The sequence below is a fragment of the Eptesicus fuscus genome, chromosome 8 (assembly GCF_027574615.1).
Source record: "Eptesicus fuscus isolate TK198812 chromosome 8, DD_ASM_mEF_20220401, whole genome shotgun sequence".
Lineage (NCBI taxonomy): Eukaryota > Metazoa > Chordata > Mammalia > Chiroptera > Vespertilionidae > Eptesicus > Eptesicus fuscus.
Genome location: NC_072480.1, coordinates 84924430 through 84939843, shown reverse-complemented (window position 1 = coordinate 84939843; position 15414 = coordinate 84924430). Strand labels below are relative to the sequence as shown.

At 52.6% G+C, this 15414-nt stretch overlaps 1 protein-coding gene and 1 non-coding gene across 2 annotated transcripts; both read right to left on the bottom strand.

Annotated features, from left to right (window-relative positions):
* Positions 1-8785: 8785 nt before the first annotated feature.
* DUSP26 (dual specificity phosphatase 26) lies at positions 8786-15083 on the bottom strand. The gene is made up of 4 exons (XM_028152535.2): positions 14917-15083; positions 12795-13090; positions 10779-10993; positions 8786-9391 (listed from the first exon to the last, which is right to left on the bottom strand). Exons 2-4 carry the CDS (start codon positions 13013-13015, stop codon positions 9192-9194), a joined length of 636 nt encoding a protein of 211 aa, XP_028008336.1. The 5' UTR covers positions 13016-13090; positions 14917-15083; the 3' UTR covers positions 8786-9191.
* On the bottom strand, positions 10257-10362 carry LOC114233285 (U6 spliceosomal RNA). The gene has a single exon (XR_003619435.1). It is a non-coding gene; the product is annotated as a U6 spliceosomal RNA (small nuclear RNA).
* Positions 15084-15414: the final 331 nt, after the last annotated feature.

Below are 15414 nucleotides of genomic sequence, written 5' to 3'. Positions count from 1 at the left end.
TGCCAGCAATAGATGGCTAGAAATGCAGGCATCCTCTTAAAGGGCCAACACACAAAGTTTTGTGTGCAGCCACTCATCTTGTGCTCCGGCAGAGGGAGGGTAGAGTGGACTGGAGCTCTGTGAGCAAAAGCCAGGTTTAGGGGCTCTGGGGTTTCCTGTGCTGAGTCATTCCCTCACACTGTAGAGAACATCTTTCTCCAGTAAACCTTTGTTATCCAGTTTTTTCCTGGGGGGAAGGCAGTTGCCCCACCCTGCTGGAAGACCTCTCGCACCATCCTGTGGTCGATAGGCTAAGGCTAATAACATCTGAGTGTCAATGGGACTGCAGGCAGAAGTGGGTCTCTGGAGACTTTGAGTCTTTGCCTGATCTAATCCAGCCCGGGGCTAGGAAAAGCAGACCCTGGTGCACATTTTAGTCCTTTCCAAAGGCACCCAACACCAGCAGAGGGAGCCACTATGGATTGCTGAGAGCTTCAAACAGGGTACTCAGGGCCAATCACAAACACACAGCTGAGTTGTTCCTGAATTCCTGAGCACAGAAATTCTGAGACAACAAATGTTTGTTGTTTTAAGCTACCGAGTTTTGGAGTAATTTACTATTTAGCAATAGATAAATGATAACAGCTACTATAACAAAGAAACATAAAAGTAAAGAGACTCAGGCAATCTAGTTTGTTTCCATGTCATGAATTTTCCAAAGAAAGGAAGTGGTTCTGCTCGATGAAGCTACCAGAGACCCAGCTTCTTTTTTCTTGCTGCTTGTCCCGATGCTAAGATGTGTTTCTTGTTTATACAGCAGAAGCTGGCTTACCAGGTATATATCTATGTTCTGACCCTAAGGGAGGGTATGAAGAAGTGGAGGACAGCATTTTATTTGTAAGAATTCGAGCATTACTTTTGTCCCATTCCATCGGTGAGGGCTTAGTCGCATGGCACATCTATCTGCAAATAGGACTGGGGGAGCGAGGTCTCCAGCTGGACAGTCGTGAGCCTAGCTGAAGCTCAGGGCAGTTTGATGAATAACAGGAAGAAGTGGAGAATGAAATCTGGCGGACTCCGAGCCAGCTCCCCATGACCGAGCCCTGGTGTTGGCACCTTCTCTGTGACTTCCAGTTATTCACCTCTCTGGGGCTCAGTTTTCTCATTTATAAAGTGAATAATTAGATAAGATTGGTGGTTTTCAAACCTTTTTCTCTTTTGGGAGGGAAGGGAGCAGAATCTGTTTTATTAAATAATATTGAAGAACAGAAGCTCCATGTATAAAAGACGTAAAAATAGAGCTGCTCTGTTTGAATCCCGTGGCGGTGGCCTTTCTCTCCCTGCTCCCCTCCACATCAGTGGCCCCAGGGAAAGTTACTTTGCAATACCGGAGCCCCGAGAAGCACGATCAGAAAATCACCGCATGAGAAGCTCTCTTGGATTCCTTCCAGCCCAGGCGTTTTGGAGGCTGTGATCATTCACCTGTGTGCCCTGAGCTGGGCTGGTCACCGTCTCATGTTGCTTGGCAGCTGGGAGCTGTGGTTCCTGGCGGGCATTGGCAGGAAAATGGAGTTAGCCTGAGTGTCCTGCCTCACCTCACTTCCTTTCACCCCTTTCCTGGTCTTGTGACATACCTCTCCTTTTTCCTAATTCAAGTGAGGGTCCCCGCCCCATCCCTGAACTGGGGCTGAAGTGCCACTGTGGAGGCAAGAAGGAGTATTTTTAAAAAATACATTTTTATTGATTTCAGAGAGGAAGGGAGAGGGAGAGAGAGATAGAAACATCGATGATGAGAGGGAATCATTGATTGGCTGCCTCCTGCACGCCCCTTACTGGGGATCGAGCCCACAACCCAGGGCATGTGCCCTTGACCAGAATTGAACCCAGGATCCTTCAGTCCACAGGCAGAGGCTCTATCCACTGAGCCAAACCAGCTAGGGCAAGAAGGAGTATTTTTGAATTGCCAGTACAACTTAGCCTAGTGCTCTGGCCCTCGGGTGGGGGGACATGGAGGTTCTTGGATCACACCCTGTCTCCCTCCCCAGGTTAATATTTTTATCATCCCTCTTGCCTCGATCTCTTCAGGGCTGCTGTTGTCCTCACCTGGGATCAAGAGCTCAGGCTCAGTCACGGTTATAGATGGAGAATGTGGATTAGCCCAGCCCTGACCTAGTTTGAATGAACTCCAGGGACCAGAAGGGAGAGACCTGTCCCCTCCGATTTTCTCTTCCCCAGGTAATCTCAGAATTCTAATAAATGCAAACTGCCCCAGGCTAAGTGCCTAGGGGGAAAGGAGCGCCTTTCTTCCAGTCTGCAGACCATCAGAAGCCAGCTCCTGCAGGATCCCCGCCCCGCTTCCCGAGGACGAGGCTGGGCCTCTTCCCACTCGCCTCCTCCGAGGTTCCTTCCTTGGAGAACAGCTGCACCAGCCACCTTCACCCCGGCTTCAGATGCTGAATGGGGATCTGGCAGACGACTTAAGTGTCTGCTCAATCAGAGGAACAATCCTAGGCCATTTATAAGGCCAGTGACCACTGCCCACAAACAGAACATTCCAGAATGTCTAGGAGCAGGTGGGGGGATTGGGAGACGAGGGAAGGTCGGATTACTCTGGGCTTCTCAGGGTGCCCACAAACAGAACATTCCAGAATGTCTAGGAGCAGTTGGGGGGATTGGAGACGAGGGAAGGTTGGATTACTTTGGGCTTCTCAGGGTGCCCACAAACAGAACATTCCAGAATGTCTAGGAGCAGGTGGGGGGATTGGGAGACGAGGGAAGGTTGGATTACTCTGGGCTTCTCAGGGTGAGGAGTATCTTACATATCTGGGTAAGGCATTAGAACACAGAGGTAGGGGGTGGCTTACCCCCAAGTGTTGTGGCAAATGATCTTAAGAAGTAAAGCAGGTTCTGTGTAAGAAAACAGGTAGCGATGGGTAGTGATGAGCCGAGAGCAGGCTTCCCTCCTCCGAATGGGGCAGCCCGTACTGACACTGTCACATGCAACTGCGGGCTCCCTGTACCTTTCAGCTTTGTAAGGGGACCTGGACACCCACATTTTGGGTAACATTTCCCAGTTACTGAAACATTGCACAGAACATGAAACATCTTTGGCTGGTGGGGTTTGCTGCCAGGTGCTAGTTTTCACCCTTGTTGAACAACCTTCCTCCCAGTGTGTGTTAGAGATTAGTTCCTGCATTTTTAACCAGTGACTGGATGTTCACGGGGAGAAATCTTCATGCGAGTCAAGGGGAAGCTATGAGTTTCCTGTTGCAGTGTAACTGGACATCCAATGGGTCCAGGCTGCCTGTCACTACTTGAGCCAATTAAGCAGAGACAGGGTTGACTCATATATGAGCGTTTATTCCAATAATGCTGGCAGTATGGGGGAGCAGCAGGTCATCCAGGAAAATCTGCTCTGCAAACCCCATAAGCCAACTGCTTATAGGGGGTAGGACAAAGATTCCCTGGGGAAGTAGGCAAAAGGAATAAGAATGGGTATACAGTCCTAACTGTGGCTCAGTGGTTGGAGCATCAAAGGTTCAATTCTGATCAAGGGCAGGCGGGATCCGCCCTCGTGGGTTGGGGCACAGAGAGGAGGCAACCAATCGGTGTGCCTCTCTCACATCCATGTTTCTCTCTGTCTCTCCCCATCCCTTGCACTCTGTCTAAAAATCAATGGAAAAAATACCTTCGAGTGAGGATTAACAAAACAAACAAAAAGAATGGGTATGCAACATGGGTAATACAGGCATGGGAAGTAGGCAAAAGGAATAAAAATGAATGTAATGGTTACAGATCACAGGCAATGTGGGCTGGGACGGGACTCCATTGTTTGGGCAACAAAGTTGTTAATCTTTCCCTGATAATAGGTAGCTCTCTGATGTGGAGGATGGTTGGCATTTCCAGGAAAGCTCCCAGGTCCTGGAGCATACAACTCCCAGCCAGGTTAAAACATGCTTTCTTGAATGAGCACAAAACAATCACGGGTGAACAGAGCATGGTTAATATTTCTTGTAACTAATAGCTAGTCCCTAATATTCTATTTCTGTCCCTAATATTCTATTTCTGCCCCTCAGAGTAACAGATCATCACACACTTAATGGCTTATCAGGTGCAAGCTGATTGCCCTGCAGTTTCGTAGATCAGAGGCCTGGTGTGGTTCTCACTGGGCTACCATCAGCCCTGTCAGCAGGGTTGCCTTCCTTTCTGGAGGGTCCAGGAAGAGTCCAGTTTCTTGTCTTTCCCAGCTTCAAGAGGCCACCCGCATTCCTCAGTTGGTGGCCCCCTTCCTTCAAAGCCAGCAGTAGGGTCCATCCTCACGTCAGATGTCAGATCTCTCCCCACAATTTAAAAAGTTTCTCTGCATTAAAGGATTCCCATGATCGGACCCACCTTCTAATCCAGTGTGATCTCTCCATCACAAGGTTGTAATTTACTCACAGCCACAAACTCCCTTTTACCACCTGGGGCCACGTCTTGACCAATTCCAGGGATGAGGATGTGAGCAGGGCTCTTCCCTGAGCCCTTGGCTCTTTTGCTCCTTCTATCAGACGACAAAGACCTCTGATAAAGGGTTTATCTTTCCTGATCACCTGGACCACTGCTCCTCTGGTCAGTCTTCCTTTTCTTTCAGGGGTGAGGAACCTTTTTCTGCCAAGGGCCATTTGGATATAACATCACTAGAGGCCCGGTGCATGAAAATTCATGCACTGGAGGGGGGCGTCCCTCAGCCCAGTCTTCCCCCTCTCACAGTCCAGGAGCCCTCAGGGGCAGGAGGCAACCTGGCGATCAGGGGAAGGTGACACCCCCATCACACTTCTGCTGTGCCACTGCTGGCAGCATAAGCCTTGGCTGGCCCTGGTTACCTGAGCCTCAGGTGACCCTGGGCAGCTGGGCAGTCGCCATTGGAGGCTTGCCTGCACCTTGGGCCGGCCCTGGGTGGCTGGGGGGCTGAGGGGACTGGGGGGCTCCGGAGGCAGGTGTGCGAGCGGCTGGACCCACCTGGGAGTGAGCCTGTCCATGCTGTGCACCAGCCTCCCCAGCGGGGCTGAGGGGACTGGGCGCCACCATCTTGTGGCTGTGGGTGCCACCATCTTTGAGGGCGTGACAGTCAATTAGCATATTCCTTCCTTATTGGCTGTCGGCACCACCATCTTTGTGAGGGCGTGATGGTCAATTAGCATATTCCATCTTTATTAGATAGGACTAGAGGGCCATACAAAATTATCAACTTAAAAATTAGCCTGCTGTATTTGATCAGACATGGCCATAAGCCATGTGGGTGCAGGGGAACGCATACCCTGCCACAGGAGCATCAGGAACCCATTCCGTACACGGGGGTGAGAGGGGTGAGAGAGAGAAAGCACATGCTTTTTGTGTAGGGGTGGATACATAGCCTGCTAGCTCCTAATTGGTCCTTTCAAAACATTCTGCCTTAGTAACATCCTTGGGAGTGGTTATAAGCCTCACTGCCTTGTGATTGGTTATCTGTAAGATTCCTATCTTAGTAGCATCTATATATTTTAAAGTTCACATCTACTACGGGGGCCCTTCTTTCCCCACCCAGCTGGGTTCCCCCATCTACTTTCTTCCCCTCCGTGCCCCCTCCCCCATGGTCCCATCCCTGGCTATCTCGCTTTCTTCTGTCTCCTCACCTAGACGGCCAGACCAAATGATTTAGTGGGCCTTATCCAGCCCATGGGCCGGACCTTCCCCACCCTTGTTTTAAGGGATAGTTTCTAGGGGGGGGGGGCATGAGGGGTCCCTGGGTGTAACCTTGCCCAGCCCTCTCTCTTGCCAGCACATTCTTAGCTGCCTCTCTGGGTCCAGTGTGATCTCTCTATCACAAGGTTGTTCCCTGTGGAACGTCTCAGCTGGGATTCGTTACAGAGTGGACTGACCTAAGGCAAAGCTTCCTCCCTCTCCCCAGAGGCAGCACAGGCTCCCGAGGGCCTGCCAGAAGGGTCTGAGGCCGAGGCTGGAGGCCCCAGAGGAGAACGGGGCAGGATGACAACCTTGACGCGGGCCACAGCTCTCGAAGGGGGAGGCTCAGCTGGCTGGAAACACAGGCTGAATCCAAGAGCACGTTTATTTCTGTCCATTGCCAAGTCCTCTGCTTGGGTTTAAGCGGTCCACTGCCCTCAGGAACAGGATGAGGAACACTGGACATTTAACCTCGGTTTTGGCAGGGGGAGTGTCACCCACCTGTGACAGGTGTCACCATCAGCCCCCTGGGAGGATAAGGCTGATCCTGTGTGATGATTAGGCTGTGGACTCTTCTTCTGTCCCTTGAACCGCATAGGTCACCAACCAACACCCCCCCCCCCCACAGACACACCACACACACCCACACACACAACCTTAAATGGTGAAGTTGTTAGAGGCAGGCAGGGCATTGCAGCGTGACACTGTCACACACACTGTTCCGGAGCCAGAGCACCCAGGCTTGCTCTGACTGTCTGTATGTCCTGGGGAAAATGATGTCACTTCAATTTCTCTGTTCCGAAGCAATGACCATGACACCGACCTCACATGGTTTTTATAAGGATTCAATGAGTTAGTTCCTGTAAAGGCAGAAGAGTACCTGGGCACAGACACAGTATGGCCTTGTAAGTAGTAAACACGGATCATCTGCTCTGTTTGGAGAATCTGGAAGCTTGTTTTCTGGTCAAATGTACCTTAGTAGCTACACTCCTAACTTCTGCTAGAAGTTAGAATTAAGTTCTCAAGTGATTCAACCGGAAGGAAACCGAGGGGATGAGCTGAGGCACAATCAGACTGCACAAGTAGGGTTGCGATTACTGTGGTTTGCATGAAGAGTAACATACTTACTAAACTAGAACAAAGGAGACTTGTCATCTATACTAGCCAGATCATGGCAATAGTCCCTCTAAGAGCCTGAGTTCTTTTGGAGTTCTTTTTGGTTATACTTAAGTCCTCTAACTCATGGTCTGGACAGGGAACCGACGCATTTTAATTAGCATCATCATTCTGAACGAAGGCCTCGCTCTATCCCTTGCTAAGTTTGTCCCTCAAGAGTAACCAGCACTTGAGGCCCAGCTGATAGATCTTGCTGGCCTCCTATAGGTCTTGCTTGAAGCATTGCAACCATGTCTCTTTGCCACAATCAGAAAGAACTGCCAATATGGGCAAGCTGAGGAGGAACCTTGAGACTTGTCAAGACTCTCGGAAATAGACAGAGCCATTTAGATTGGAAGTGGGAGGACACAGGAGAGCTGGCATCAAACCACGGAAGGGCTGACGGGAGAGACAGAGTGAGACGAAGAACACATATTAAATGCTGACTGTGCGTGGAGCGTCCTGTCTCATATCTAATTAAATACCAGTAGCAACCCCGTGGAGATAGACAGAACTACTGCCTGCAACCAGGTGGGGAAGAGGTCGTGACACGCAAAGGCCCCGTCGGCCACATGCTCCAGCAGGGAGCCCTCAGGTCCTCCGGCCTCCGACTGTGACGCAGGTGTTGTATTAGCGCTTCCTAATGTTCAGAGCTGGTAAAATGATGTGGAAATTATGTGGCTGCTCCTTACCATCGGAGACATCCAAACAAATGCTGGATGACTATCATCAAAGACAGTGAAAAGACGATTTCTGTCTGTCTCATTGGAGAGTGGAAATGGAACCGCTATGAAGGTACCACCCCACTTTGAGTTTTTCTACTTTGGGGTAGGATATACACTTTAGATATACTGTGATGGCTTTTTTTGCTATATTTTCCCCTTCCTCTCCCATCCCATCCCATCCCATCCCTCCCATCCCATCCCATCCCATCCCATCCCATCCCATCCCATCCCATCCCATCCCATCCCATCCCTTTCTTCCATTTAGGCAGATATTCTGTGCTGGGAACACGCCTTTTTTAAAAGGAGGGAGGTGGTAGCTGGCAGTTTGGCCCTTGGGATAACAGAGAGACCATCCTTTTCTCCCTGGTTGTCGAGTCAAATGTTTAATTAAGTTTACTAAGGAGCCGGTGTTACACTTCTCTTAGGCAAACCTAGAAAGATTAGAAGAGGAAGCAATTACATCACGTCCCCTCCCTCCTCCTCCTGTTCCTTGGCAACAGGAAAACAAAAAATCTGAAGGAAGGATTTAGGCTGGGATTGGTTTAAGATCATATTCTGCTATCCTATTCTAGTGGGGACCTGCTACAGAAACCAGGTTGACTTTTGAGAATAAAGTTATATTTCCTACACACTCGAGCTTGTGAACAGTATTTTAAACGTAGGAGATGAAGGGTGTGTGTGCACGCGCAGCTATGTAAAAATGGTCGCAAACCTGAAGTTTTTGGTCCTCTGCTGCCCCTGTGTGGACACAGCTGGAAATAACAATTCAAAATCTCACTAAGCTGAAGTGTGAAATTGGACTTGGGAGAAACCTCCCCTAAGAACTGGGGGTGGAGGCTTAAAGGCTAGGTGGGGTGGTGGGGGGGGTCTTGTGACCAATATGAGGGAGTCAAGAACTGTTGCTGCCCCAGCAAGGCTGGGTTCTCAGGGAAGAGGCACAGAACTCAAACAAGCTGTCAATGACTTCAGGAGGCTCTTTTCTTGTCCACCATCTTTATTTTTCCTCCAGACACTTGCAAGCTATCATCTAAAGGCTCCCAGTCATGCACCTCTGTGGTTCTGGGCCACAGTCAGCACCCGTGGGCACAGTGCCAACCCTCCCACACCTCCTCTTCCTGTGCTTGGAGTAACAAGTCTGTGGGTTTTCCCCTCGGGTTTCACAGTTTTTCATGCCACCTCTTCACCGGCTGTCCCCACACTACCATCTCCACGAAGCCCTGCGCCATCACATTCAGATTCCCTGCACCAGCGCAGGACAGAGAGGACCCTTTTGTTTTGACAAGCGAGAAAGGGGAACACCTGGGCACAAAGGGGGGAAGGGGCTCTGAGTCACTGGGGGCGCCCTGGCTGGAATCCAACGGGGTCTGAATCCCAGGACCGACTTCGGCCTACAGCCTAGCTGCTTCCTTCCCTGGTCAGCTCCCTCCTGGGTGTCCATCACACCCTGACCCTCACTCCCCACCCCATCAAGACAAACAGCAATGGTGGGACCACGCTCCAGCCCTCTCACTCTCCTGCCTATAGGAGAGGATGGGGTCTCTGGGCCTCCCCATACCTGTCACTGGGCCTCCTCTCTCCAGCTGGGAGCCAGGGACCCACGGGCCTGGCCCGAACTCCCTTCCCCACCCCTCAGGCCTCCAGACCCTGCCGCAGCCTGCGGTCCAGGGCGAGGAGCTGTCTCAAGAAGCCCCGGTTGGGGATGATGCCTCGGTGGTCCTTGACCTTCTTGATGGCCTCCACGAGGGTGAGGTGGTGGTACAGCATGAGGTAGGCCAGCACCAGCGTGGCGGATCGGCTCACTCCCACGGCACAGTGCACCAGGATCTTCCCTGTGAGGACAGACACAGAGGCAGCTGTGGCACTGTTTGTGGGGGGGGGGGGTGGTGGAGGAGGCGAGGGAGAGGGCTATGCAGAGCGTGAGGAGGGAGATGTGACAGAGGTGTGTGGAGACAGGGTGAGGTGCAGATGAGTGGTGGTAAGAATGCAGATCCCGCCTGGCCAGTGTGGCCCAGTGTTTAAGCATCAACTTATGAACCAGGAGGTCACGGTTCGATTCCCAGTCAGAGCACATGCCCGGGTTTTGGGCTCAATCCCCAGCGGGAGGCATGCAGAAGGCAGCTGATGGATGATTCTCTCTCATCATTGATGTTTCTCTCTCTCTCTCCCTCTCCCTCCCTCTCTCTGAAATCAATAAAAACATATTTTTTAAAAAGAATGCAGATTCCCCAGCAAATTCTCTAGACCGAATGATATGGAGAACAGGCAGCAGGTCAGCATCCATAAACCCAGAGAGGGCTCAAGGGAGGGACTCTCATAAATAATGCAAACCCGAGCTCTGTGCAGAGTGGGGCCTCAGCTGATATTGCTGAGCTCGTCATGGGAAACACCCTGAGTCCGACCTGGTCGCTCCTCGGTCTCCCCCACCTTCCATCTTGCTGTTTTCTATCAACCATTTTTTTTTTGTGGGGTGTTTAATATATTTTTATACACTTTTTTCCCCCCTGATCACTAAAGCAAGACATGCTCAAAGTAGAACTGGAAAGTTTAGAAATATATAAAGGAACAAAAGATGGAAATATATCACCCATAATCCTACCACCCAGGTGCAACTTGCCACTCTCTTAACATTTTGGATTCATTCCTTCTCCTTTTTTATGTCTTTACATTATTTCATGTATTTTTTATTTTATTATTTTAAATATGGAACGCTTCACGGATTTGCATGTCATCCTTGCGCAGGGGCCATGCTAATCTTCTCCGTATCTTCCAATTTTAGTATATGTGCTGCCGAAGTGAACACCATGTATTTTTTTATTTTATTTTTTTACAAATATATCTTATTGATTTTAGAAAGGGAGAGGGAGAGAGAGGTAGAAACATCAATGATAAGAGAGAATCATTGATTGGCTGCCTCCCTGCACGCCCCGCACTGGGGATCGAACCCGAAACCTGGGGATGTGCCCTTGGCTGGAATCGAACCTGGGACCCTTCAGTCTGCAGGCGGACGCTCTATCCACTTAGCAAAACTGGCTAGGGCAGCCATGTATTTTTTTTTTTTTTTTTTTTTTCTTAAATGGCTGACAGCATGGTTTCCTTCATATCATATCCTGGGAATTTTGTCATGTCATTAAAACCTCTCTCTCCCCACACCAGGACCCTCGGGCTTTTCCCCAACTCAACGTCCACTGTCCCTCCCCTCCCTGCTGCCCCTCCTACCTCCAGGCAGGCTCAGCGCCCGGTGGATGAAGTCGGCAGCTGTCTGGAAGTGGATGCTCATGTCAAAGGCTGGCGAGTCATGGGCCTCGACACCCAGGTAGCGGATGCCCAGCCCCTCGTAGGCCTCGTGTGTGCCTCGCCACCTGCTGTGTGAGGCATTGAGGACGTGGGTGATGCCCAGGCGCCGCAGCTCACGGTGGTTGTTAGCTATGTCCCTGCATTGAGTAGAGGTTAGAGGAAGGGTGGGGAAGCGAGTCCCTGGTCTGTGCCCTGCCCACTGCGGAGCTACTGTCATTGGCCCGAGGCCTCCACTCTGCTTACTGATGGCCCAGAAGGGAGGAACCAAGATAAGCAATGACCTGGAGTCTTGCCCTGGGGAGGTTTTGCCTGGAGAAGAAGAGACTAAGGGGGTGGGTAAACAATAGCCATAATAAAACATTGAGGAGAGCTTTGACCACGGGGATTTTACTTGATCTGGAGGAAGGAATGGCTGGATCTGAACTCCATGCAAGAAGTCCATACTAACAGTGGAATCTCGATGAAGGAAGATGCAAGGACCCTGGGAAAGAGTAATTCTCCTGTCACGGGGCTATTGAAGCCGAGAGAGGAGGTCAGTGTGTGGGCATGGATGCAACAGAGGGGATTGGGACATCAGATGGGCCATCAGTTTGGACCAGCTCCCTTTTAACATCCCCCCTAACCTTGAGGTGATATGACTCCGACCCTTGCACCTGGCTCCCCTGTTACTTTATTTTCTCTTTGACAACCAGAATCCTTTTTTTGCCAGTTATTTCATGCTCACATTTACCCTGCTTTATGACATCACCTTTAGGTGTTCATGTGGCCCATACCCCTCCGCTTAGTGGCAGACGCCTCTCATGGCCATATCTTAGGGCAGATGCCCCGTCCAGTGCAAGTAGAAAGAGCACTGAACTGAAACCTCCAAGTCCTGGCTCTGCTACTTACGACCTGTGTGACCTTGGGCCAGTCACAACTTCTCTGAGCTTCAGTTTCCTCATCTGTAACCTGGGGATAGTGGTACCTACCTCACAAGCTGTTGTGAAGATTAAGAGAGAAAATGCATGTGAAAAACTCCTTGTATACTAAAGAGCCCTGAAGAGAGAGAAGCGGACTACTTTTCCTCGGAAGCTCTTCCCTCCACAGCCCCACGTTGCCCCATAGCAGATGGAAGGTAGATAAGTCATCTGTTATACCCAGCACAGAGCCTTCAATAATAAATCTTGCACCCTGGCCGGCATGGCTTAGTGGTCGAGCATTGGCCTGTGCACCAGAGGGTCACAGGTTCCATGCCGGTCCAGGGCACTACCTGGGTTCTGTAGGTCCAATCCCCACTCTTGGGTTGCGGCATGTGTGGGAGGCAACCAATCCATGTGCCTCTCTCACATGGATGTTTCTCTCTCTCTCCCCCACCTCATTCCTTCTTTCCACGGTCTCTAAAAAATCAATGGAGCCCAGCCGGCATGGCTCAGTGGTTGAGCATCGACCTATGAACCAGGAAGTTATGGTTCGGTTCCTGGTCAGGGCACATGCTCAGGTTGTGAGCTCGATCCCCAGTGTGGGGCGTGCAGGAAGCAACCAATCAATGATTCCCTCTCATCATTGGTGTTTCTATTTCTCTATCCCTCTCCCTTCCTCTCTAACTTTCTTCTCTGAAATAAATAAAAATATATTTTTTAAAAAATCAATGGGAAAAAATATCCTCACTACTAGCATAAAGATTAAAAACAAAAAAAACACAAAAGATTAAAAATTTTGCTAAATAAATGACAGTCTTTCTGACCAGAGTTGGGTAGATCAATAATCCTGCCCACCCCCAAACCCTGGAGCCTCCATTCCATGTCCATACATCCCCACCCCTTGAACCTCAATCTGGAACCCACAATACAACTCACTGCCTGTCTGCCACCCTTCTCCTTTCTTCCTACACTCACACACACACACACACACACACACACACACACACTTGGCCTTGGCCCCCGTTTGCTGGGTACATACTGGTCTCCGAGGTAGAGGCCCGGCCAGACCTCGTCCGCGTGGTTACAGGCTGTCTTGCCTGTGTAGAGAAGCCTCTCTAACTCGAAGACATTGAGGAAGGGATGTTGAACAGTGGGCATCTCCTCCAAGGCCCTTCTGGTGCGGACAGGAGACCTGGAGCTACTCCGGGAGAAGCGGGCCATGAAAGTCATGGAGGCCCAGAGCCAGTTCCCAGGACACATCTTAGAGGCCAGAAACCGCAGCGCTGCTGCCCGGGTGGCCGCTGCGAAGCCGGCTCAGTCTCCAGGTAGCTGTTGCTGGAAGAGGAAGGGATGGGAAACACACCTGAGTGAGTCCAGAGCAGCTGCTTCCCTTCCCGTCAACAGGGCTGGGCCCCGGGGAGCGGATTCTCCAGGGAGGGGAGGGAAGTCTGGCCCTGGCAGGGCTCCGGGGTTTTCTTCTCCTTCAGCTTCGGCAGCTCTGATCTCTCTGCTCTTTTGGTTCTGCCACACAAGGAGGTGGGAGAGTCACATGTCCTTGTTTACAGGGAGAGGGAGCTGCCCAGCTGCCCGTTTCTGCTCCAGCACCCCCCCTCCACTGCCCCCCCCCCCCAATCATGTGGTGTTTGGGTGGCAGGGCCCACGCTGGAGCTCTTGCCAGCCCGAATCCGGGTTCATCTGCCTGGGGCTACAGCCAGAGAGGCTGGGAAGGGAGGTAAGGTGGCTCTCTCCATCCAGGGAGAATCAGCAGGAAGACGGCGGTAGCTGAGGCCCTGACATATGTCAAGCCTCCTCCTCTTCCCGTGCCCAGAGATGGTCTGCTTTAACCCATGCCCACCCTACCACTGACTCGGAGATAAGCCTGCATGGGAAGTGCATGATGGGGGCATGGGGTGAATGGGAATAGCAATAAAGGGCAGTGTAAGTTTGGAAGAATACCTGCTGAATGCAGGAGCCCACAGGAGAAGGCGCCAATCTCTGTGCACAACAATCAAACCACCCTCCTTTGATCAGCATGGGAGATTAAACCTCATCTCTACTGTGAGAATGTCTGAGCTGAAGCAGGACTAGAGTATTGTGTGTGTGTGTGTGTGTGTGTGTGTGTGTGTGTGTGGTGATGAGGGTGGGAGACTGGAGAAGGAGGAGGAAAGGGGAGAATGAGGGATCCTGCTGGGCAGGCGTGGGGAGGGGCTCCGAGGCTGGAATGACCTCCCAGGGCGCATGGGCCCTGCCTCTGACTTGCTCCGGACAGCTGGCCCTTTGAAAGGGGGACCGTGTGCTGAGCTGCTGGGCAGGGCCAGCCTTGGAGACTTGGGACCTTCAGGCAGGGGCGGGGGTGGGGGGGTGGGGGGCTGCTGTGGCAGGAGCCCTCCCTACCCCTCCTTTCCCACGGTGGCCCTGCCTGTGTGTCTGAAAAGGCAGGAAGGTGGGTGTGAAGGCTCCCTCTCCCACCCTCTTCTGTCTTCAGCCCCAGAGCCCTCAGCAGGAGGTCCTGCAGCACAGGCCACCTCTGTCCTCCCACACGCTCTCATCTTTCTCCTGGGCCAGCGGAGACCACGCACTTCCAGGGCGGAAGAAGCGGGGGTATTAGGAAAAGGAGTGGTGAGGGGCGACAGGATTTGGGGTGTGCGGGGAGACATTTTTCCAGTATCCGAGTCAGAGCACCAAAACACAGCCCTATAGCCGCCGCCGCCACCGCCACCATCACCATCACCATCTACCTGTCCCCTCAGGCCTAAGGAGCCCACGTCTCTACTCCGAACCCTCCCTGGAAGCAGACCCTGCTGCCCATGGGATGCTGCATGGTAACAAGAAGCCACTCCAGGGGACTCTCTTTCTCCTGGGGGTGGGGGGCGGAGAAGCCCCATCCTGTCCCGGGGTACATCCCTCTGCATTCTGCAGTCCCATCTGCAGGCTTCCAGGGGCCTCGTCTGCGCCATCCCCCTCCCCATCCCCCCAGCTCCCTCTGGCTGTTGTAACAGGTTCGTGGCTGTCGCCCAGCCCTTGCAACCCAGCCAGCCTGGCGGCGGAGGGTGCGGGAGGGGGCCCGGGAGGGCGCCCCCACCCTCCCCCACAGCCCCGCTGGGAAGGCGACACCCTCCCCCCATTCCGCCCCCCCCCCCCACCCGCAGGCGCCCTTCTACCTCTCTGAGCCGCGGGGTCTCAGTCCCGGAGGCCGATCGCAGGCGCCCGCAGCCCCTGGGCCATGACTCCCCTGTTGTTGCCGTCGCCTCGGCCGCCTCGGCACGACCGCTGGGCCGCCGAGCAGCTATTTTTAAGCCATGACACGCGCGTCGAAGCAGCGCTCACACCCGTGTGCGCCGGTGACACACAGGGACGCAGCCGCACGCCCAGCGGCCGGAGGGGGACACGCAGCGCGGGCTGGCCCGCACCCCCCACCCCGCCCGCACCCCCCACCCGCGCGCTCGTGTGGACAGACCCACCCGGGCCACGCAGCGAGCAGCTCCGCCCCGCAGGCCCGCTCGCCCGCCCGTGTGCATGTGTGTTTTCGGAGCCGCGCCAATGGCAAGGCATTTCGCTTAAAGATGACATGATGCAAGTGGTCCCAGATGGTGTCTTCAACACACACGCTCCTGCCCGGGCAGCGCTCATTCATCACATAGTCACTCACCTGGACCGTC